At 39.0% G+C, this 26,218-nt stretch overlaps 1 protein-coding gene across 8 annotated transcripts in view; it reads right to left on the reverse strand.

Moving 5' to 3' along the window:
- KIF6 (kinesin family member 6) overlaps window positions 1–26,218 on the reverse strand; it is a 147,660-nt gene that overhangs the window by 119,504 nt on the left and 1,938 nt on the right. For all 8 annotated transcript variants that reach the window (XR_014524578.1, XR_014524579.1, XR_014524580.1 and 5 more), the window contains exons 2-6: window positions 25,820–25,929; window positions 24,288–24,362; window positions 11,990–12,137; window positions 8,078–8,187; window positions 4,837–4,966 (exon numbers count right to left, since the gene is read on the reverse strand). Coding sequence is in view for 1 of the 8 variants with exons in the window: in XM_083497189.1 (XP_083353315.1) it covers window positions 4,837–4,966; window positions 8,078–8,187; window positions 11,990–12,137; window positions 24,288–24,362; window positions 25,820–25,929 (573 nt within the window). In the remaining 7 variants the exon portion in view is untranslated. The remainder of the gene's footprint in view (window positions 1–4,836; window positions 4,967–8,077; window positions 8,188–11,989; window positions 12,138–24,287; window positions 24,363–25,819; window positions 25,930–26,218) is intronic.

The following is a 26,218-nucleotide window of genomic DNA, read 5'->3' on the forward strand; positions in this document are numbered from 1 at the left end:
TTCTGCTAATGCAATGGAACTTTCCCCTCCTCTCCTCCTTTCCTGCAGCTCCCCAAAATCTGCTTTGGAGTGTTCTCCAGAAATGATTCCAGGGTGAGAACAGTAAGACAAAGTCCCACTTTGCATGGAAGTCTGCTTGTACACTGAAATAATCAGATATCACTCACCATCAAATTTAATACACAAAGTTCAAATGATCCCTGCACATCTTAGAAAATACTTGCATGGGCATTTTAATTTTATTTTTTTTAGATGAATGGGTGCACTGATTCCATCCTTTCCTTATCAACATACCACAGCATGTTCCAAACTCAATCTAATCTAGCTCCATATTCATGGGATTACACAAACGTTTTGGTTTTCTGTGGTCTAGCCCCAGCAATGCCACTTAGTATGATGCCTTCTTTATATATGAACCAAGTAGGATATACTGTACATGTAAAAATCATTCAAAAAATTCAAGCCGATTCTGTCTTTTTCTGGCAGCAACAATAAACTGTCAGCATCTTACTAGTGAAAAATAGCAATTAATGAGATTTTTGAGAAGAAAAAGTCTCTTGACAATTTGGAATGGATGCAGAAAATGGATTATAAACCATCCTTCCCCACCCCCCAAACAAAATTCCAGTTTGTCTCTAAGAAAGTCTCTTCTTTATTTTCAACTCAAAATGCTTCAAAACTCTAGAATGGTCCTTTAAAATGTGCAAGATTTAGAAGAATAAACTAACAGATAATGATAATAATAGGAACTAAAAGAGAGGTAACACCAATATGAAGGTCAGGAATAAGTGTCCATGGTCATCTTCAGATATTTAAAATCCTTACTTTTGATTGAAAAATATGTGAACGCTGCCAAAACTCTTTGCTCTAGGCACTCCCAAACACAACTGATAGACAAAATACTGCACGTGCACTGCATCCCAAATTGATGCAATAGTAGAGCAGAGCAATAAATCGTACAGCAATAAAATCCTGTACTGAAACATTTCCATTCTCATTAAAATAGGCTACATTTGTATTAAGGAAAACTGAATACCAAGCTGGAGACTAAATTGCATGCCTTCTTTGATCTAGCTTCCTAACAAAACAAGATTTGAGATTTCTGAAGCATCTGCATGCTATGAGTCATTATTTCAACCTTTTCTGTTGAATGATAAATAAAATCCTGCAAAGAACTACTCACACCGTAAAGCCTTTTTCAACTTGAAAGGCCTACGTTATTTTGAAAGTTCTGTAAATAGAAACTGCACTCTTTAGTTTAGATCTATTTCATTTGTGTTGGCTGAATGGCATAAAGAAAGTGAAATCCACTTGGAAATCCACCATTGGTCATTTCCCGGTCTCAAGAGATTGCCAAGTCTGAAGCAATAGCAGGAAGACATGCTACAGTCCTTCAAGCCAGCCTCAATTCTGTGAGCCAGAAGAATTAGCACAACTCCTTTCCTGATTATACTTCTTAGCAAAGAAAGTTGCAGCTTCATTATGTCTTGCTACTGTGGTAGCTTTGTTGAAATAGAATTAGATTTGGAAGGTACACCAGAGGTCATCTATAATCAACCTTCTGACAATGCAGGAAATCGTAGCTGTCAGCTTACAGATTTGAAAATAAGGGACCAGCAGCCTTGAAAATAAGGGAACAGCAGCCTCACCTGTTCCAGGCACTCCAGTCTTCCTGTACTCCTGCAGTCTGGTCAAATTCATGCTGGTAGCTTCGAGAACACTTTGTAACCAGAGGTTCAACTGAATAGAATCTGAATCACATGCACCACAAGGCCTATGCAGCCTCAACATAAGATGGCTCCCCGGCCTAGCTGTGCACTGCAAAGTTTGCAGCAGCACGTGCAACAAAATGGCGTCCAGCATTCAAAAACCCCCTTATTCAGCAGCGGGACATGGCACTAGAATAAGGGACTGTCCCTTCAAATAAGGGACGCTTGACAGCTATGCAGGAAATCCACTGCTGTAGCATCCCTGATAGGTGACCATCCAGCCATCTATTTAAAAAAAACAAACCAATGCAACCTCTGTTTTGTTTAAAAAAGAAAAAGAAACCAATGCAAGGAAGCCCATCACCTACCAAGGCGATCCATGCCATTGTCATTCCATTTTCCGAATGTGAAACTGTTAGTTTGCATTCTACGATCTGGAGCAAGAGAAAACTAATTTCTTCTGCCATTTATGTAGCAGACAGCCTTTCAAATATTTGACTATGGCTATTATCTCTTCTCCAAGCTAAACACGCCCAACTCCTTCAACTGTTCTTCATAGGGCATGATCTTCAGACCCCTCACCATCTTTGTCACCCTTCTTGCGACATGTTCCAGTTTGTTAGTGTCTTTTTTTAACTGCAGTGCTCAGACCTTGATACAGTACTCCAGGAGAGGTCTGACCAAACCAGAATAGACTGGTACCATTATTTATTATGATCTGGATGTTATTTCTTGTGATTCTGTTGAACTGCATTCACATTTCACTTGTGGTCATCCTGTACTGTTGTCAAGTTTTGTGCCACCCATTCTCTGTTTGTGCATCTTATTTTGCCTAACTAGGTGCAAAACGTTACATTAAACTCTGGTTAGAGTGTGGTGCTGATAATACCAAGATCGTAAGTTTGATCCCTGTATGGAAAGCTGCATATTCCTGCATTTCAGGGGGTTGGACTAGATGATCCTCAGGGTCCATTCCAACTCTACAATTCTATTATTCTAATATCATTTTTCAAATCTCTACAAATTAATTTGGGTCCACCTGACCCACTCTAGTGATTTTTAGCTGCCTCAATTCAATCTGTGTTTGGCACAAATAGATACAAGTCGGCCTAATCCAGTTCATGATTTGGAGAAATGAGTTGCACAGTACCATAAAACATGCATCTCCATGAAAAAAGATTTAGTAAAGGGTAATTTTACACATAAACTCAAAAACCAAAAATTACGAACAAATCTGGTTCTTTTACCTAGAATTACAAGCTCAGAAGAATTAACTAATGTGCAATTCTTATTTAATAACTTTAAGAAACCTCTAAAGCTGGCTGAAGTTTTGAGATTGCTTCTAGTGTTCCGATTTTAAAAGCATGTAACTTTCTTAATAACTTTTCCTGCAAATGTTGGCTTTGCTGTAAGGACATGAAAATGAGCCATAAGAACTTGACTATGTACTTCAGGCCTAGAGACTATGTTTTGCAGATGTTTTCTGGTTGCCATAGTAGCTTCTGAATTTGTCTCTTTCAATATGAAGTTGGTAACCTCGTTTTAAAAAATGACAGGAGTCAATCTTGTAGTATGCTGCTTCCTCAGAAAAAATACTGACCAGTTAAAAATAAAAAAGCTATTTTTATTTCTCTTTTGGATGATAACATAACCAGATATCCAGTGTTAGTATTAACATATACATAATCTTAAAAAGCCAGACCATGACATTTTACACAAGCCAAAATGAGTGCTTCAAATGTGCCAAAAATTCTTGCTTTCCAGGTGCCAGAAATCAAAAGCCTTTTTGCCTTGTGTTTGAAAATTCCCCACTGAAATTTTTTTGCTGCTCTGAAGTTGTCTTATAGATTTAAGCAAAAGAGCTCTTTTCACTAGTGAACTGAAAGGTTTCATACCCTTGTTAATAATGCCCATTGTTGCCTTTAGAAGTCTTTTTCTGAGTCTTTGTGGATATATACATCATGCAATGAAGATCTATCACAGTCATACTCATATACCATATGTGTGAACTTGATGTGGACGTGTTATCTCATTCCTTTTTCCTCACTTCCTGGCTTCACTCACAGCTCTTCTCATAACGCAGTGTAGTCTACTATCACCATATGGTAATGACTGTATCAAAATGGATTGAATGAAGAAGTCTAGCATCTGCTCAGATCTCCTCAAGCCTCAAAATCATACTTGCCCAATTCACATTGGTCTATGATCCAAGCATGCACTCAATTTTCCATACAACACAGTTTGCATGGATCTCATGCAATACACCATCAATTCAGATTTATTATCATGTTGAGCTGCCTTCAGGCACCAGGCCCGTTGGCAGACCAACTCTGTGTTACAAAGATGTCTGATCAACCCCACTGTGTAAGAATCCTTTGCAGATGACCACAGTGCCTAGAGACAGACAGACATGTAATGTATCCATAGCAGTAACCAGAAGAGGAATGACCACTAGGAGGATCACAGAGAGAAGAAATGCCATGCTGCATCTGCAGCAGCATAATCAGACACCTACATCTGCCCCAGCTGCAACGAAACATGTCTCTCCCATATCGGTCTCTACAGCCACAGCAGGCACAGCAACTTTCCAACAGTTTGGCTTCACCCCCAAAGGCACACTCCTCCATTGCTGACCACATAACACTAGTAATAACACAATTACACTGTCTGCTGATACATTTCGAGGCCCAATATAAGCTGCAGGTTTTAACATATAAACCCTTATGCAGCTTGGAGCCACCAAAAATGACTGACTGCCTTTCCCAACAAGAATACATCCAGACTATGTTCATCCAGACCTTACAAATGTCTTCTGGGGGCCTTCCCCTGGAAGCTCTACCCCTGAGAGATCCTCAAGAGAAAGTGCCTTTTTTGTTGTGGCTGTCTGCCTATAGAATGCTTTCCCAAGTGAGGCTCACTTGGTGCTAACACTGACATCTTATCGGCACCAGGTGAAGATTTTCCTCTTCACCTGGGCATTTGATGGAATTTGAAAAGTTTCTAAAGTTGATTGTAAATTACTTGAAGTCTTGTGTTAAATGACTTACAAAAGAGAAGAAATAAAGATATTAAGTCTTTTGAGTTCAACAAGAGGGTAATTGAACTGTTTACAGTCAAAGATTCTCACCTCTGCAATCATCCTGTTAGTGTCTCCTAAGAAAAGAAGGTTCAGTGCTTCCTCCTCATTGGTTGCTTGCTGCAAAGAGAGATGTTTCAGATGAATGTTCTGATCAGGATCTTCCATTATTGTCACCTTTCTAGAAGAAGAAGAAGAAGAAGAAGAAGAAGAAGAAGAAGAAGAGGAGGAGGAGGACTAGTAGTTAGGATTTGATATCCCGCTTTATCATTACCCTAAGGAGCCTCAAAGCGGCTACCAATCTCCTTTCCCTTCCTCCCCCGCAACAAACACTCTGTGAGGTGAGTGAGGCTGAGAGACTCCACTGCTCTTAACCACTACACCACACTGGCTCTACAACACAATAAAATAAAATAAAAACACAAGATTGAAGTAAAGCTTAAGGTTGGCATTTGGAGCACAAAATATATTGCAGCCCTTTTAAAGAATCCATAGTGTATTTTGTGAATAAGTAAATGCACAGATAGCCTGGATTTATTCCCCCCCCCCCTGAACATAGAATTATAGATCCAGTTACAGATGGGTAGCCGTGTTGGTCTGCCATAGTCAAAATAAAAAAATTCCTTCCTGTAGCACCTTAAAGACCAACTAAGTTAGTTCTTGGTATAAGCTTTCGTGTGCATGCACACTTCTTCAGATACACTGAAACAGAAGTTGCCAGATCCTTCTATATATAGAGAAGGTAGGGAGGGGTATTACTCAGAAGGGTGGTGGGAATCGGAGATTGGCAGATAGCTGAGATGAGCCTGATGAGCCTGTTGACGACTCTTAATGACTGTAATAGGTCTTACAGGAAAAGGCAAGGGGTGAGAAGGTGAGAAATGGCTTAGTCATGTATAATGAGATAAGAATCCAATGTCTCTGTTCAGACCAGGTCTCTCCATTGTTTTAAGTTTGGTAATGAGTTGCAATTCAGCAGCTTCTCTTTCCAGTCTATTTCTGAAATTCCTTTGTAGTAAAACAGCTACTTTGAGATCTTGTATAGAATGTCCTGGGAGATTGAAGTGTTCTCCTACTGGTTTCTCTGTTTTGTGATTCTTGATGTCAGATTTATGTCCGTTTATTCTTTGGCGTAAGGTTTGGCCTGTTTGTCCAATATAGAGAGCTGAAGGACACTGTTGGCATTTGATGGCATACACAATGTTAGACGATGAGCAATTAGATTTAGAACAACGTTTCCTAAACTCCTACCCACTCAAACCTAACCCACAATAATACTACAACCAGACTTAACACGGACACTGGCACCAGAGCCTGCAATAAACCCAGATGCCAACTTTGCTGCCACGTACACCCGGACAACACCATTACTGGCCCCAACAACATCACACATACCATCTCGGGACTATTTAATTGCTCATCGTCTAACATTGTGTATGCCATCAAATGCCAACAGTGTCCTTCAGCTCTCTATATTGGACAAACAGGCCAAACCTTACGCCAAACCTTATGCACACGAAAGCTTATACCAAGAACTAACTTAGTTGGTCTTTAAGGTGCTACAGGAAGGATTTTTTTTATAGAATCATAGAATCTTAGAGCTGGAAGGGACACAAGGGTCATCGAGTCCAACCCCCCGCAATGAAGGACTTTCAGTTAAAGCAACCCTCAGGTTGTGTCTCTTGGAGAAAAGAAATTTCCCAGGTGTTCATATCAGAACTACCAAAAAAAACCCCTGTGCAACACTGCAGTTAATATTTGCACCTTGAGACAGGCCTATGAAACATTTCATAGGCAATGTGGTGATGGTTTTCCCCACCCTCAGAATAAATCCTTTCATTTCCCCCTTTATCTTTGGTTTTATTTCCTTTCTTCCACTTAAAGACTGGCCCTAATTCAAGAATGACAGGAAACAGCATAAAACATGAACTAATAAGGATCATGGCACAATTATAATGTACAAGCGAAAAAATTATTGGGACAGTTCTAATAATGCAGTAGGCAATATGCTATTACTAACTGGCCTCGCTACATCACTGCCCCCTGCAAAAATAAAAATAAAAAATGCTGATCAAAGAGGCATGCCTTCAGCTGACACCTAAAGCTAAACATTGTTGTCTGTACCTCAGAAGTGAGTTTGTACCTCAGTCAGAAGAGAGGGCAGTCCATTAATGGGATGCCACCATTGAGAAGGCTCTATCCCATTTTACTTGACCAGGGGGAAAAGAAGGGCCTCCACCACACAGATGTTCCTTTCAGCATTTGGGCCCCAAGATGCTTAGGGGTTTATGTCAACTTAACAAAAAGAGAAAACTTGATGGTTGTGGAACTTGTAGACCTCATCTGGACCTGAGATTGTGCATGACTGTGTGTGTGCCTTACCAAAACAAGTCCTCATATGTTAGGTTTTCTTACTAGCTTGGCTGATGCAACCAAAGAATTTGTACAGTACAACTTGGCTAATTCTGTTTTATGCATATTCCACCCAGCTTTAAAGAAGTCTACAAATTCCATCTACTTAGCCAAATGAAAACATTCTTTGTTTATAGAAAAAACAAAAATCCTGCTTCTGCCTCCTCTCCATCATTATGGATAAGTTAGCAGTACTTTTCCATATCAAGGTCCAAGTTAGGACTAATTCTTATGGATTTTAAACATTTCTACCTGTATTGGAGGAATGGAGACAACTTTATATAGATATAAAGCTAGCAGCAGCAACTTGAATTATGAGAAACAATATACTGAACAGTATTAATAGTTTCCTCTATCACTTCTTTTCTTTTCTTTTTTCTTTTTTGAGAGGGACAGTTTGACACTGGAAACCATTGACATAACACTATTTAATCAAACTCATATATTTTTCTGCCACTATGGAAAAAGTTGTACCGGTACCTATTGGTAATTTTCTTAACTGCCAATGGTGATCAGAAATCTCTATTTTTGCAGCCCTTTTCAAATCACAGATATTCTTTGTTTTAGATGTGTCTGTGAAAAAATGGCATCTCTGTAAATTCAGAACTCTTTTCAGAATCCACAGCAACCCCTATTAAATACACATTTTAACTCAATTGTTCCCACTAAATGAATGCGATCCAACATAATGCTAAACTGACGCATTTACTTTCTAAAAGGTATGGGAAAGGAAATACATTAAGAATAACCACACCTAAATCTGAAAGCACTTGTGGGTTTTAAAAAAGAAAAATGTAATTGTGCATCTAATGAAGGCTGGATTTTTTTTTGAAAAATATATATGAAAAGATTTGTGATTTTAAAAAAATGCTTCACTCACGGCAAATCTTCTAGTTTGGAGGCTTCATGTCGCGGGTCCAGCAGATCATAACCACACTCATTATAAATTTCTAAGTAGGAAATATGTGTTGTGTATACTTTGCTGCTATCCTGAATTGGAAGAAAAATAAAAAGATGGGATCAATAGTTATCTAAAAACCTAGGATACACTGACAGTACATATTTGGTGTTATTTACCTTCTTACAGTATGTCCTTCTTTGAAAGGTTTACACACATTATTAGAAGGTTGTTTTCCCCCCATTTTTAATTATAATGTTCCATTATAAGCATTTTGGCATACTGAGAAAGACAGTAATAAAATTAAGAATAAAACATGTTAAGACTATAATAAAAGAGCAACAGCAGTACAATTGGTTACTTATTAACCTTCCTCAAAATAAGTTATCACATTTATTTAATGGTTCCATACTTGTACAAATATACATGTTCCATGTTTCTGTGACCAGATCTGTCTGCATTCTCCTCTTTAATTGCTTTGTTGGCTAAGACAATCTGAAAACTGATGGGGAGCAGAAAATAATAGTCTGCTGAGAACCTACAATCTTTCATTTGGGAGAGAACCCAAGAAAGGAATCTTCCCCTTTGGACCCCCGTGGGGAACAGCATCACTTCTCACTGCTTGAGGTAGGTATCGGTATCGGTGTGACATCAACGACCAGCCCCCCAATCTCCATGTGCATCTCTGAACCTTCAGACTAAAGAAATGGCACAGAATTGCCATCGTTAATAGGTCTGAAAGCAAAGGGTCAAGAATTAATGTGAGCTTACAGAGATCAGCAACAAGCAGCACAGCATTACCGATGATGGACAAGGATCAATGAAAGACAGCTTGCTGTCCATTACCAATGCTTCTTTGCAATGTGCAGCCTCAAGCGAATACCGGTTGTGCTCTAAGTTGTGCCCATCAGTTCATGTAGGACAGTGGAGAGCCCAATAGGCCTGGCAGTGCCTCACAGACACTAATATACATCCTAGATTGCACCATACTTATTTGCAACTCGTAGAGGTTCCCTGGCAGAATGTCAATGTGGAAAGGGTTCTCTGAATGTACAAAGCCTGAAAACAACTCATATTGCCGCTTTGTTTGGGTATGGAATATGCTCCTATCAACCAAGGATGGCTTACTGAGGTGGTGAGTTATTTTCTATTTTACTAGGCTGCCCGTTGTAGGAAGACACGGAAGGCTAAGGATATTACAAATATTTGGGCAGGACAGCTCACTGTCACTTTTTTCCCCTTTGCCAAGGCTCGCCATGGATTTCAAATTACAAGGGGCAGCACCTCTCCAAAGCTACACATTTTCCACTCCTACCATGCCACCAAAATGCCATGGTTGGTGTTTCCGCAAACATTATTCAAACCATACACAAAAAACTGGGCTTGGCGGTGTAAGAAAGAAATGTGTCTCCATCTCAGTGATTCCTTGAGTGTCTTTAGACTGAGCTTTGCATTCTGAGTACCTTGGATTTAACATACAGTTCCTTCAAGATAATCCACATTTCAGTAAATTTACAGTAATAAGCTTTCCACTAGCTGTTTCTAACACAGCAAGGTAAAAGGGGGGAGCAGATGGTGCTGTGATCTAAACCACTGATCAGAAGGTCGGCGGTTCAAATCCCCGCGATGGGGTGAACTCCCATTGCTCTGTCCCAGCTCCTGCCAACCTAGCAGTTTGAAAGCACACCAGTGCACATATATAAACAGGTACTGCTGCAGTGGGAAGGTAAATGGCATTTCTGTGCGCTCTGGTTTCCATCACAGTGTTCCATTGTGCCAGTAGCGGTTTAGTAATGCGGGCCACATGACCCAGAAAGCTGCCTGTGGACAAACACCAGTTCCCTCGGCCTGAAAGCGAGATGAGCGCCACAACCCCAGAGTCACCTTTGACTGGAATTAACCATTCAGGGGTCCTTTACCTTTTACCTTTACCTAACACAGCAGTTAGAAGAAAACTGAGCTGGAAGTTGCATGCACCTCTCAGGGTAATGCACATAAGCTAGGACCTCCAACCAGGAAGAGATGGGAGAGTGCCAGCTCCCTGCCTAATGTGCAAGAATATACTGAATCTAGCTTTGCCTAGCTAGAGATCCCATATGTGGGACCACAGACCATGAAGACCCATTCCAGTACTAAACTGAGGCAATCTAGTAAGTGATTTTTTTTCCTTTTAAAAAATTATAACCTTTTAAACCCACTTACGTATATATTCAGACTAGTTCTATGCCACCTTTCTGCCAAACAGAGATACTGGTCAAGGCTTATAAACCAAAAACTTAACTCAGTTGCAACTTGGATGAACAAGCAGTGACAGTAAATAATATCCGAGAGTTTCAGCTCAGAAGGACATAAATGTTCCACTTTGGCTTTGCCTCTATTGGTTAATGAGGTGATACAACTGATATTTCAACATATAAACAGAATTTCATTTTCTCTTTTGTGGAATATGGCAAAATACCAAGGTCCTTTCATTTCCTGTTGCAGAAGAATCATTCTCAGACTGTCACATCCTATTTGACAAGAATACTAACCTCTTCATTAACTTATCAGTTCTCAATCAGTTTAATAAAGTTTCTACAGTGCTTTGTTCCCTAGATCCAATTAACAAAATCCTTTACTTCAAGTTTCATCTTGTTTGAGGGAGTATAACACTAAGCTCAAATCTGTATTCCAACTATTACTAAGAAAAAATACTAAATGCAAAGCAGATTGCTACTCAGAATGATTGGGCCAGTGCAGACATACTCTCAGCCATGGTTAAGAGAGCATGAGGAAGCCACATAATTACATGCTCCTTTTAGCCATTTTAGGGGGGAGAAACGGTAACTGAATTAGTCAAAGGATGCAGAAAAATCTAAAATATACAAGGAATCCAAAGAAACAGGTGCAATAAACTAAAGTAAAATTGGGCATTTCACAGTAACTAACCTAATCCTAAATATATTCATATGGAAGTAAGGTCACATTAATAATAACAGGATTTACTTCCATTTTAGAGGATTTAGGAACACAGAACACTGTATCTCATAATCCAGCCATGTCTGTAACCAGCATAGCAATGAACATTCACCAGCAGTGCCACCTGTGGAGCAGCTGTGAGCTGTGTCCTATGAATGGCAGTCACCCTTCAAGGTCTTTGATGGGATCTTGTTAACTAGTCCTTTTGGTCCACATACCATTTTTAACAGATCTAAAAATGTTAAATTCAAAACAGATGGGAAAGAGTCTCTTGAGAAAAATACATTTCTGCACAAAATATTTTAATTGCATTTTTACTGTTCACAGATTTACCTGGTTCATGTGGTCTGCAGGTGCAGTTACACAAAGAAAGTTGCCTAATATTTATCCTTTCTTTGCTCAGACAGAATCAATGAAAAAACCTCTTGCATATCATTCATAAGTATTTCAAATCTTTATTGAACAATAAAAAAGGCCCACAAAAATCAGGGAGAATTTTGGACATTTCTGTCTCCGAATACTTACAGTTCAGCAATAATGTTTTAATACATTTTTAAGACAGACTGCGTATCTGGTTCTGAACCAGTCTTCTACAGAATCTAAATCAGTTTATCGTGAATGGTTTGAAAATATATCTCCAAGGACTGATATCTCAGCCTTATTGAGGTTTTAATGACTAAATGAACCCTGGCAGAAAAACCAAGAAGTTAAAAATGAAATAAAAACATATTTAACATCTTAAAACTAATTAAAAGTATCTAAAAATTAAGAACATTTAAAAACTTTTAATAACAATTGCATAACATCCCCACACAGATAATAATTTCAAGGCAACCAGATATTATGATAAAATCAGTATTTCTTTCCTCAGCTATATCATTATATTTAGTTAATGAAATATTTTAAAGAAAAATGATGAGAGAGAATGACCTGTACCTTCTGCAACTGCTGAAATATGTAAGATAGTGTCCGTGGAATTATGCCCCTATCACTGTAACGTTCTGCTCCTCCTGTTATGGTAAAGGTCTTGCCACTGCCCGTCTGTCCGTAAGCAAATATGGTGCCATTATAGCCAGCTAGAGCACTGAAAGTGGGGGAATAAATATGTTATCTATGGAATATAAACATTGGTTTATAAACCTTCACTCTCTGATTAGTGTAGCCATGGAAATCTTTGCTGGCATGACTGGATATTCCTTACATCTTTTAAGATGAAAAATAATGTCAACCTTTTCCAAGCAATTTTCCTTAATTTAACACATTTTTGAATGCTTTCGTGAATATATGCATTTTTATACACACTTACCCCAATGTATGCAATTTTGTACGCGTTACTTGGCTGGAGAACTGCACAGCAAAATTCAATGAAGTGCAAATTTGGAAGGCGGGCTATGCTTTGATTCTCACATTGTCCTGCAAAGTGTGAATTTGGTAGCTTCACCTTTAAATGTGAACTGAAGCAAACCCCCCTCAAACCCCATACAGTGTCATTTTTAGCAGTAGCAAACTGAATGGGGGAAAAGATGGCTGCCCCCATCTTCTTGAAGCCATTTTTACATTTAAACAGGTTTTTAAAAGAAGAATGGAATAAGAAACTCTTTAGAGAACCTTGCAATTGATTCCTCCCTCCTAGGTAAAAAAACCCAAAAACCTTATTGCTACCCGGCAAACATCACTGATTAACCCCCTTCCAACTGTCAGTGGGGAAATTTCCAAAGAAGGAGAGGGATCCCTTTTCACAGTCTGTATTTTATACTAGCTTTTGAGTACTGTACACTGCTTTAGAAGAAACCAATCACCATTTCCAATTTCACAAAAATAAAGTTCTAAATGCAGAAGACAGAGATCAGTGCAAAATGTAGCCAGAGGTTGCAAAAAGGTATCCTACATACCTTCTCCGATAATTCACATATATAAATATTTTTCTTGGGTAGCAATGCACATACAGTCTTTGTTTTCAAGTCACATTCAAAGTGAGACATTACTGTTGTAAGCAATATGTGGCTGGGGGAAAGAGAAGTGAGAAGAGAGAGGGAAGATAGTAAAGTTTCATTATTTTACATAGTACAGTGGTACCTCGGGTTAAGTACTTAATTCGTTCTGGAGGTCCGTTCTTAACCTGAAACTGTTCTTAACCTGAAGCACCACTTTAGCTAATGGGGTCTCCTACTGCTGCCGTGCCGCTGCTGCGTGATTTCTGTTCTCATCCTGAAGCAAAGTTCTTAACCCGAGGTACTATTTCTGAGTTAGCGGAGTCTGTAGTCTGAAGCGTATGTAACCTGAGGTACCACTATATATGAAGGCAGCTTTTATGCCAGTATCAAGTGAATCGCTACTTTTTGTTGGCAATGTGAGACACCAGAGGGCCCAGGGAGTGGTTTGCAGTGTGTGTTGCTGGATGAGATAAACCAGGCATCCCCAACCTGCAGCCCTCCAGATGTTTTGGCCTACAACTCCCATGATCCCTAGCTAACAGGACCAGTGGTCAGGCATGATGGGAATTGTAGTCCAAAACATCTGGAAGGCCGAAGGTTGGGGGTGCCTGAGATAAACCATATCAACTGTATGCTGGCTCGGGGGGGGGGGTTGATCCCTGTCTTGTTGACTTGCATATGTAATGATGAATTATGGCTTCTCCCATAATTATATCATATTCCTGACATCATATCAATGGAAACATTTCAGCTTGATGAAGTAATCATTCTCTTGATAAGACTTACTAGTTTTCAAAAGAAGATTGTATTTGGTTTGTTCAGCTCAAATACTCAACATATGTTATGTAAAAGAAGAGGGGGAAAGTATTTTTGTGCACTCTGTTTATGAGTAAAGTTATAAATAAGCCATGCTAAAAAATAAAAAGCAAAACCTTCCTTTTCTTCCCTAGGAGGATGGGGCCATGTGTAGGTCAACAGTGAGTCTGGTGCCATAAGAGAGGCAAAAGGCCTCCAACTCATTTATCTGGAAGCCTAAGCATTTGCCAGATGGCTCAGCGTAATCTACAATAGCAAAATGTCAAAGAAAAGAACACAATAAGATGCCAAAGAAAGCCAGTATCTGCTGAAAACAAAAATACCAGAATTCTCATAAGTATTTGTTTTCTGCCTCGTTATTAGGCATATATTCCACCTTTGTTTCAAAAAGAAGTTATGGGGGGGTGTTCTATGTTATATCATGTTGTCAGAGTGAAACAGTTGTTTGTCCACTTTAGGATTAGCAGAATATTTTCGAACTTTGTAGCATTGCACTGAAACTGGGCAATTCTTGAGTGATCAGTTTCTTGGGCTTGGTCCTCACATTCTCACAACTTCTTACTCTGTCTTGCTCTAATTCAACGCTTCCACAGTTTACTAAACCAGATTTTCGTTTGTTTGTTTGTTACATCTAAAGTGCAAAACGATAATTTAATCTCAGTTTACAAAATGTGATATGAAAGCTGGCTCCGCTTAAACTAGGATACGACTCTGTAGCCACATTTTGAACTGTCAAAGTTTCTGGACTATCTTCAATATTTGCTCCAAGATGAACTACAATCATTCAAGATGGAACTGAGATTGAGGATAGGTACATATTCTCCAGGGAAGAGCATATGTGGCATGCTAGTTGAAGCTAGTAAAAGGTTCTTGTGGGCACTACCACTACCTGAGTATCCAAGAGCAGGGATAGTTCTAGGAATACTCCCAAATTGTACATCAGCTGAGTCAATGAAAGTGTAACCCTGCACAGAACAGGTTGCACATCTATTCCAATGTCAGGTTTAAACTTGCCTGGATGGAGCTTCAGTTTATTCACCCTCATCATGTCCAAATTGCCCCAAATGAAAGTCATTCCCGCATGGTATGGAACAATACCAAGAAGATGTTCTGAGACTGGAGGGGGAAGAGTTTCTGTTTTGTAAAAAATGATATTTGTCTAGTTAAACTGGGTGGGGAATAATGGTGCTGATGGTGGTGGTGGTGATGATGAAGATGCCAGCAAAACTTAAAAATCCAGCCAATTGCCATCACAAGAAGATACGGATTAGGACAGTGATGGCCAAACTTGGCCCTCCAGCTGTTTTGGGACTACAACTCCCATCATCCCTAGCTAACAGGACCAGTGGTCAGGGATGATGGGAACTGTAGTCCCAATATAGCTGGAGGGCCATCACTGGATTAGGAGAAGAAAGAGTTGAGGAACTAGCAAAAGGAGAGCTAGCTAGAGAAAGAATGCTAGGCAACCACCTGCAGAGTACCACTTGTTCTGCAGATGCCCTTTTTGGAAGTTACAATGTGACTAGAGACTGGAATGCTTTTCTCTTAGGTAGTTGAACTTTAAAATGGTTACAGAATTGCTTTAGTTAGTTAATTATATCTGTATCTCAAACAGAAACACATCAAAGACATAATCTAAAAAAAGTAACCATGCTAAAATGGACTGTAGCAAGTTTTTGTCATGCTACAAAGTTTCATAGTAAGGCATTCATGAATTTGTGACAGGGTAGCATGTTGTACAGATATATAAAAGATTGTTACATTTCTCTCCCTAGATTCAGGAGAGGCATGTTACTTTGGCAATATAAAGCTAACTGAGTAATCCTTCATGGACCAAATCTGATTTCAACAGACTTAAAAGAAATGAGGGAATTCTGATTGGGGAACACAAAGACTTTGAAGTACTGAGTTAAAATAATCAAGTTAAAAATACAGTGGTACCTCGGGTTACATACGCTTCAGGTTATATACGGTTCAGGTTACAGACTCCGCTAACCCAGAAATAGTGCTTCAGGTTAAGAACTTTGTTTCCGGATGAGAACAGAAATCGGGCTCCGGCAGCACCGCAGCAGGAGGAGGCCCCAATGGCTAAAGTGCTGCTTCAGGTTAAGAACAGTTTCAGGTTAAGTACGGACCTCTGGAACGCATTAAGTACTTAACCCGAGGTACCACTGTAAATGGTAAAAATTGCCACTTTATAAGAGAGGCCTTGAATGGGTAAATAGGGCCTTTGGACCAAAAGAATCTTAACTGCTCCTACATTATATACAGTCCTGCATTAGCCATTAAATGAGGTGGTCCTTCAATAACTATGGAACGAGGTGAAACAGAGGAAAAGCACAAAGGTAAATACTGTGGAACCTTGGTTCTCAAACTTAATGAGTTCCGGGAGTCCATTTGACTCCCGAAATGGTTCGTAAAACAAGGCACGGCTTCCAATTGGCTGCAGGAGTTTCCTGCAGTCAAGTGGAAGCCTCATCGGACGTTCGGCTTCTGAAAATTTTTCACAAACCAGAACACTAACTTCTGGGTTTGCAGCATTCAGGAGCCAAAACGTGTGAGTACCAAGGCGTTTGAGAACCAAGGTACAACTGTACATACAAACTTTATTTTTCACTCAAGAACTAATCAAGTCTTGAAGTGTTTCAAGCTTTTATTCAGGGAGCTTTTTTATTTTTGGCTAAAAATAAACTGGAGATCAAAGTATGTAAAATACATGCTGATGATAGTTGTCAACTATTAATATTTCAGTCACACCCCTTCTCTAAACTATTTTTCTGGCATCTTTGTACTTCCATTCTATCCATCATAGACACCCTTTAGAATCAGAGTGAAATATGGCATAGTACTGACTAATTCAACTTTCAAGTAGTAATGCTTATGAAAAACATAAAGTTTACCGTCATTTTAAAGTTTTGAAACAGATGTTTTCAAGGAGATACATTTAAATATCCTTCCTCATTTGGAGATAAAAGTTATTTTCATTAAAATAAACAAAATATCTCATTATTACATCTTTTGTCTCCCTGCCAAATCTGTAGTATAAACCCTATTTAGCAATGCTCTTCATTTCATGGATATGTGCAGTTCTTTATATATACACTTAGCAGCATGGATTTTTTTCAGTGCAAATACATACTGCATACATTTTTTCCACAAAAGATGTCAGAAATTGGCCTGAAAAAGATGTGCAGTGTTTATAATTTAAGCAGTTTACATTAATTTGAATGCTTGGGCAATCTGGATTTTGTGTCAAAATAAATCTTAAAAGATACTATGCCTTATAATAGCAGTTTGAGGGAAAACATAGTAATCCTTGATACAGTTTCAGATCTGTGGCTCCATAGCTGAGTGTCTTTTAAAAAAAACACAAAAAAACACAAACCACTTTAATCTTTATAGTTCTGACACTTCATTTTTCAGTGAGATTTAAAAAGGAGGAAAGAAAACAAACCCAAAACATGCTAAATAAAAACCCTATAATCATGTCAAAGTGGTATTCAAAAAGGGCATTATTTTCTTCCCCCACCATGCTGCAAATAGACTCTACCGACCTCGATGTCAAGCCACCTACACGAATAAGAAGAAGGATGTGATGCATGTTTGTCTATTGTATGGCTTCACCACTGCTTACTAAGGGATATCAAAAGATGGTAATGCCTTCCAGTATATCATTGGTTCTCAACTGCTAAGAAATTGGCTAGAACTAACTATAGACCATCCTGCTAGTTCCAAAGAGGGTGGATTTTATACTTATTTACCAGCCCTAAGTACCTATTCCAGTTCTTCTTTCTCTGATATTTCATAGAAATAGAGAGGTTTTAGGACTCACTCAATTCCCTTGATTTTAAATGATAGAATCATGGAATTGTAGAGTTGGGAGGGACCATGAGGGTCATCTAGTCGAACGCCCTGCAATGTAGGAATCTTCGCCTAATATGGGGCTCGAACTCACAACCCTGAGATTAAGAATCTTGTGCTCTAATAATAATAATACCTTTATTGTCAATGTACAACCTGTGTACAATGAAATTAACCGAGCTTCCCTCCCTCCCCAACACTCAATCTCATTGCACTCTGTGTGCTTGTCGCACAACACACCAACCCCGAAAGTCAGTTGCACTATATTATTTTCCGTTCAGCAGCCTAACAGCCCACGGATAGAAACTGTTTTTTAGCCTGTTGGTACGACTGATTATACTTCTATATCTCCTGCCCGAGGGTAGAAGATTAAAGAGGTGCTAGCTGGGGTGTGAATCATCCCGGATAATTTTTCTCGCTCTCCTCAGGCATTGGTCCCTTGCAATGTCATCTAGCGGGCTCAGGGGACAGCCCGTGATATGATGTGCTATGTTCACCACACTCTGTAAAGACTTTCTGTCCGTGGCTGTCAAGCCAACGTACCACACTGTGATGCAATATGAGCGGACACTTTCTGTTGTGGACTGGTAGAAGGAGGTCATCAATTGTTGTTTAACATTGTTCTTTCGCAAGACCCTGAGGAAATGGAGTCTCTGTTGGCACTGGCGGAGGAAGAGGGGGCGGGGGGAGCATGATCCCGGTGGGGTTCCATCGCGGCTGCCCCCCGCCAGTGCTGGGCACCCCAGAACATGCGCCCCGCCCCCAGGATGCGTGCCAGCCCTGCCCCGCCTGTTCTCCGCCCCCGGTGCCAGAGCATGAAGCTCTGCCACTGTCTGTTGGGCCTGAGCTATTTGGCTGAGTTGTGGTTGTTGATGTGAAATGAAGTCCTTCAGAATATGACTGCACACACCCACACCCTGAAAGAGGTAGGGTTCTTTTCACTAGTGAATAGCAAAGCAACCAGTTTGAAGACACCCCCTGCTCCCCTTTCTGTTTAGCCAGCCATTGAATCATGGAGCTGTTAGACAAGCAAAAGAGGGAAGTGTCAATGGCAATAACTGGGAAATGTAACAGTGGCATTGCAGAATCTGTCAGCACAAATATCAGAGCGCTACGATTCATCTCAGAGTATTTCCTCTGTGTGCAGTACTGTTATCAGAAGCTTTATTTCCACTGACTACAGGCATTTTATAGTGAACTATTATTTGTTAATGTTTAATATTTCAGATTCCATGCTGCTGTATTCAGAGTCCAATGAAAATGACATCTTAAAATTAGAATATTTAGATATAAGAGTTTTAGTCTGAAATCCTCAACATTTTGGAGAACAAACAAACAAAGAAAAAGCTTCTAGCCAAAAAATCAGGGCCAATTCTGTGGTCAAATGCCAGTTGACAAGAAAAGTGCAGAAGCAACTGGAGGCTGTGGCACCAGGACTTGCTGACTTGCCCACCAATCTCCACCCTCTCCTCAAAGTGGTTCTCCAATAAAATTAGTTGTTGTCCAGGATTCTAGGCAAACTTGTGTAATGCTTTTAAGGTACTGATCCCAGGACTCAAGTTAAGCAATATATCACTTAGATCTACATACACAAAAAAGATGTTTGGCACTTGCAGTTTAAGTTGCGATTTCAAAAGAAGACAAACTTGTGTTACAACAACTTACTGTGGTTATGCATTCTTTAAAGTAAGCTACAATAACACAAAACTCTGCAAACTCCAGTAATAAATATTCTGGTCAGAATATACGAGACAGAGTGCACTTAGCCAGGTTAGGAACGTGCTGTTCCAGATGCTGTGTAAATATAAAACTAAATGACAACTCTTGTTCCAAAGAATTTATAGTCAAAAATACCAGAAGCAATAAATGATCTATAACTGGAAAACTGACAATATCTTTCTTTTCAGTATTTGGGTAGCATAAGTAAGTTTTAAAAACCTTTTATTCATGTAGCCACTGTGTTGGAAACTATTCTGTCTGCCAGTTAAATCGCCCAGCAACCTACTGTACCAGCAAAAATCACCTACATGTCCAGAATCAACATGCTACAGCTGCATTCAATCGAGCCACAAAACAAGTTCAAGAGGACGGAAAATGTGATATGCTACACCACAGCTGAATGGCTGGGACAATGAACAAAGAATAATGGGCAATAGCTGTTCTTTGTGGGAGAAGGCAACGAAGAGTGACACATACTCTCCTACACTACATGCAAAATAAAAGCCACCCTCTCCTTCATAGTTTGTTTTATGCGTGAATTAGCATTAGGCATGGTAAACCAGGGCTGCTATCATAAAACCAGTAAGTGGGTTTTCATCCCTCATTGTCCTAGTTAGTGCTAATGCACATGTAAAACCTGATTGGCATTAAAGAAAGCCACGGAAGGGAGGGTAGAATTCACATGCAGAGAAGAGGATGGTGCACACACAAGCCCACAGCACACTCACAGTCTCCTAACTGTATTTAGGAAACTGTGAACTTCTACTGCATTCAGTCATAAAAGAGCCTTTCTTAACTTTGAGTTCTTTCCATTTTAATACAACATCCATTTAACATAATAGCTATAATATAATATAATATAATATAATATAATATAATATAATATAATATAATAGCTCTAACATAGCTGAGAGAACAGGCTGACTAGCCAACAATACCTGTGTAATAAATTCAAGACTGGGTCCTCATCCCCAAAACTGGGTGTGCTGGTTTTATTCCATGACCCTCCGACTTCCTGGTAATTCTATGGTCACCAGTCCTAATCACCATATGGGCATCTGACCATATGAGACAGACAATTTTCCCATTTGAATCTCACAGTATAGTCTTGTCTGAGCATTCTCCAAGGTCCAGTAACTTACTAGCTAGTTAGCGCACATGACTTCTGCTGTTGTGCATCTTGTTCTTGTAAGTGGTATCCCTTGATGGAATGCTGGAGCTCTCTAGGGGATTTTTTTTACATATTTAAAGTAAGTCAAATAAGTTAAAGAACCATTAAATGGTTAAATTTCTTCCATCATTGCATGACTTAAGCGTCACGAGATCAGTTGTTCTATATTCATAACAAGTTCAAAGTGCTAGAAACCAACACTGGAAACCATCATTTTTGTTCTGATTTGCACACAAGGACTTTTAAGTTGCACTCAAACGAGTCCTACTTTGGATGTCATGGGAAACTGATTCACCAAACCAGGTAGTCTATCTCAAGTAAAGAGTGCAGGAGGAGAAGAGAAAGGAAAGAGGAAATGCTCAAACTGGTAGCTTGTTCCTGCTCCATTAAACCATTGTTTGTTGGAGCAACAATGTTACCTATGAACCTGGTCAGAAAGCAATATTATATGTTAGGGGAAATGCTTAGAACAATGGTGGACAATGGGTAGGTTATCAGACACGTTCACTTCCTGAGGTAATTTAATCTGGCCCCTAACAGAGCTATTAAACGTTACTCAAGGCAACAAAATTGTCTACAGTTTCACTTATAAAAGAAAAAAAATGTTTTAAAGTTGTAAATAAATATTCAGGATCCTGGCAAGTCATGAGAAGTTCAGTTAATATGAGTAAATACAGTTCTGACCCTCTGACTACTATCTGGGGAATACAGGGATGTCAGAGAATACAGAAACTGCTTAAGGGAAAGGGAAAGGGACCCCTGACCATTAGGTCCAGTCGTGACCGACTCTGGGGTTGCGGCGCTCATCTTGCTTTATTGGTTGAGGAAGCTGGCGTACAGCTTCCGGGTCATGTGGCCAGCATGACTAAGCCGCTTCTGGCGAACCAGAGCAGCACACAGAAACGCTGTTTACCTTCCCGCTGGAGCGGTACCTATTTATCTACTTGCACTTTGACATGCTTTCGAACTGCTAGGTTGGCAGGAGCAGGGACCGAGCAACAGGAGCTCACCCTGTCGTGGGGATTCGAACCGCCAACCTTCTGATCAGCAAGTCCTAGGCTCTGTGGTTTAACCCACAGCGTTTAAAATGTCTACTCTAGCAAAAGACTAGAGAACCAAGAAATGTATCAGTCACATTACTGAAACAAGGAAAACAATACAGTGTCTTAACATTACCCAACCTGGTGCCTTTCAGACATTTTGAGCTATAACTTCCATCAGACCCAAGCTGAAAGGAGTTGTAGCCTAAAATATCAGGAGGACAACTAGTTGGGACAGGCTGCCTTAAGTAAAATAGCATTTCAAATGAACATAAAGAAGTCCATGTAATCCAGAGCTTTCCAAACTATGTGTCGTGACACATTAGTGTGTCGGCTGCAATGTGTAGGTGTGTCACACAAACGCTCCCTACGCTCCTCCCAGGGCTGAAAAGGGGTTAGTTTAACCTCTGGTTTGCTAGTAAAACTGAATCACTATGTCATGAAAAGATGCATGTCTAAAAAGTGTATCACCAACATGAAAAGTCTGGAAAGCTCTGATGTAATCTAAGCAAATCAGAAGATTAAAAATCCAACCTCACAATGGGGCTTGTTGTCAAGTAACCATGAATGGAAGTGCAGTCTGAAACAGTTAAACAAATGGAATACTGCAAACAAGGGGGGAAGTTCAAAGAAAGACAAAAATAGGAAAAAAATGACTCAACTCTTCATCCTGCCAACAAGACACTGAAAACCTCTAATTAGCACCATGCATGTCCTCTCCTTTTATCATATTTTGACATTGTTCTGGATTTATTCTGTTGTAATACTGAATTTAGCCTCCCCGTGATCATATGACAAACAGCCTTGGAATGCTACTGAAGAACTTCATTGATATTTCTGTTGTGTTACTTTCCTAGAAACACATCAGCAAAGCTGTTCCCTGACTTACTGGTATACTTTTATCTTCATAAACATGTTGGTCTGAGCCTCTAGAAAATGGATCTGACAAGCTGGCATACCAACCTTGTCTGCATATGTTTTTTAAAGATAATAAAACCAATGTTCATTATGAAGAACCACACAATAGCAAAATAGCAACAATTAATCTAATTGTAACAACCTGTAAGGAAATTTTGGCATACTCAATTATAGAATGAACAGCAACTGAAACACCACGCAGTGAAGAACACCATAGAATATAAACACATCTGTAAATACATACTTCAAAAATAACATTGTGCATAACAGAATGTTTTTTTAACTGTGTTTAGAAAGCCCAGTTCAAATAATGAGCTATGTTGCAATAAAACTGCAATTACCAGCAAGTGATAACATCCTGCACTTTTATAAACCAAAACAGAACAAGTGTTACTCAACTATGGAAACAAACAGTTTAACAATGGGCTAAATTACAACATAGTTTAAAAAGAACACAAACATTGCAAGAAAATATTTTTCTGTCTGTTGACTGACAGATTTAATTCACATATTTGTTATTTCTCCAAAAAGTATTTGAAGCCATATTTTTTTTGGGGGGGGGGGGGACAGATGATACATAATCATTCAATTCCAAAATAAGAACACAGATTTAAAAAAAAAACCTAAACAAAAACATGTGAAGGAGTGTCAGTTAAAAATTAAGGTGGGTTCAGCTTTTAATTATTACATGAGACTTTACCCATTCATAGGGCTCATTTGCATACAATGCTAAACTATGGTTTAACACCGTAAAGACAAGACACACAGAGCTGGTGCTCTGCCACCTCTCCTTCTCCCATGTCGTCGGTAATTCAACCAAGTTTACATTTCCAAGGATCTTCGCTTAGCGTTATATGCAACCAGGACTCATAGCTTACAACAAGCAACAGGCATTTGCTAAACAAGCCACCTCCAAAACATGGATAAACCATGATGAGACATAGCCCCATAGTCACTGCAGGAAGTGATGGACTGGGAGGCAGGAGGCAGCCTGCCTGGTGCAAGTTCTCCTACACCTACTTAGTATGGGAGCAGCCTCTTTGTTTCCTCTCACACAAATTAAAATGTAGCTTCTAATAATGGTGACAGTAACCCAAACCACTTGCTCAAGTTAAGAGAAGGACTGAAGGATTGTGCAGCTGGACACTTTCATCAAAATGCCCATTTACAACTTTTAGCTCCCTAGGCTGTCCTTGATGGATATAAGATCTAACTACTTATGAGCCTATTAGTAATTGTTAAAGCAATTGTTCCAATTCTTATAAAAAGTAACCAAATTTTATGTTGATTATTTTGCCCATTATGAATTTAAGTAAGAAAGTCTAGCTTATAAATAGCAGCCAAGCAGTGAAAGAAGTTAGCTTTTAACAGCTACCTTCGAAATGTGGACTCCAGTGGAACCTGGCATAATATCATATGCCAGCAAACACGAGGTTAGGGAGGAGTAAAATTCAAATATAAGTCACTTGACTAAGGCCACATAATTAGACCTAGTCCACACAGAAAGCAAACAAGATGACAGAATTATGTGATAATAAAATGGAGTGTTTCACTTCCAGGTATAGGTGACAACGTACCATTTTGGATGCCTCTCCAAATAAATAAGTGCATTACTTTGCACTGACACCCCTTGATGAACCACATTTGCCTATTGTTTTCAAATTACTTTTGGGAACAGCTAAAAACCATTCACAGAAGGCATAACCTCTAGGTGATTATTAGATGCTGATTTAATTAAAGAAATTACACAGATTTTTTTAAATAATCAAACTTACCATTCCGCAACCGGCTTGGCAATGGCTTCAAAAATTTCATCCTGTTTTGATTCCTGATCAAAAACTTTCTGAAATCTGCAAATTATGAACAATTGGTCATGCAAATCTTAAACACTACTTCTTTTTTTATTTTTAAAAATATGTTTGTAACTAAGTCAATGTTTACATCACTGAACTTACATAACCCAGTACAATGTTTTCCCTGTAGTCTTTACTACACTATGCTGTTGTGCTATTGTATCCACAAAAGACTGTAAACACTGCTGCTTTGACAAACACTCTACAATAAAATCCTCTGATAAAATTATACTGCTTAGAAAAAAGCAAACTGTATTTTACTACTATCAAGGGGATCAGTGCTTCCAAATGGCCTCACACAGGACTTGTATAATTAACCCAAGAATCAAACAGATCATATAAACAGTACAAATTATTTTCAGTTTTCTTCTACAGAAGAAGAAAGGGAAGTTATTAAGGAAGTTATTTTAGTCGAAGATCCAATCCTTCAAAAGAATTGTGCCCAATTTGCAACACTTAATACAAATCTTTTAGCATCTTAATGTAGCATCATATTTACAGCAGGTTTTTTTAAAAAACATGACAGCAGCAGCCTCTGCATAAGAATAGGAGAACCCTGCTCTGTGGAACATTTCTGTCAAACATGTGTTCCACCTACTTCTTAAATTGAAACTATTCTGAACTACTCCATTTTTTTCTACTACAAATGTTTTGGAAGCCTTCAGGTTTCTGGTTCTCATGTCCATTCACTTCAGTATAAAGCAGAGAGAAGTTAATGTTATGTAATGGCTTTGAAATCTAAAACAAAACAAAAGCTACTACTTCATCACTAAGCCTTAATACTTAATTTCAAAATAGTTAGCAAATTCATTCTTCATAGTTCTAGGCTGTTTTAGACTGCTTTCAGCATAATTATAGCATCCTTCAACAATATCAATAACCGTCATTCATTCCCAAGCAAGGAAATTGAAACAGACAGAAATGGTACTTTACATTGCAATCTCAAACTCATTTACCCAGAAATAATTTCAACTGAATTCAATTGGATTTAGGTTTGGTGGGCCTTATCAGGCCCATGGGATGGAGGTTCCTCACCACTACCCTAGAACAGCAGTCCTTTTAATTCCATGCACATTTATTTGGGTGTAATCCCATTATTTCCAAATGAAGATGCATGCAATCAGGCAGTAAAGGTATCACTTCTAACTCTTTTCTCTCCCTACAGTACACAACAGAGTTGCCTTATGATCACATGGTATAACAGCACTACTACAAAACAACAAGCAAGAATAACCTATGAAAGTGCCACCCTATAACATTCTCTGTGAACACCCGCCCCTCCCTGCCTTTTAGCATAGGGTTCAGTGGGAGGGGAAAAGGATTACAAACTATAAAGCAACATGATGGAACATTATCAGATGACATTTTTGTGTTTTGCCATTGTGCCATTCACAATGTTCAAACATACAACATTCCTAAAATTAACTATGTACCAAGGGGACAAATTAACTTACTTAAATTTGTAGCTTTCTCGTTTGTTATTGACAAATCCATCTGCCAAATCACGTGGCACAATAATCTCCAAACTGAATGCTGATGCCTCATCTTCTTCAACTGAATATATCTACAAAATAAATATGGAGTCTTTTAATATGTTATTTGTATTGGTGAAATTCCAATTTATTTATTTTTTTCAGAATACAGCATAAATTACCCTTAGATCTAAAACTGTAGACTCTATGGACAACTTCCAATAGGCTTTTCAAAAAAGAGAATATATCTAATAATAATACCAATAATGAAACCAGTAATATCAAGAAGGGTTTATATTCACATCTGTTACCAAATTATACACAAATAAGGAAAATATATTTGTATGGAAAACCTTGAAATCTTACACATGCAATGTATAG

The sequence above is a fragment of the Podarcis liolepis genome (genome assembly GCF_965112155.1).
Source record: "Podarcis liolepis genome assembly, chromosome: 3".
Taxonomy (NCBI): domain Eukaryota; kingdom Metazoa; phylum Chordata; class Lepidosauria; order Squamata; family Lacertidae; genus Podarcis; species Podarcis liolepis.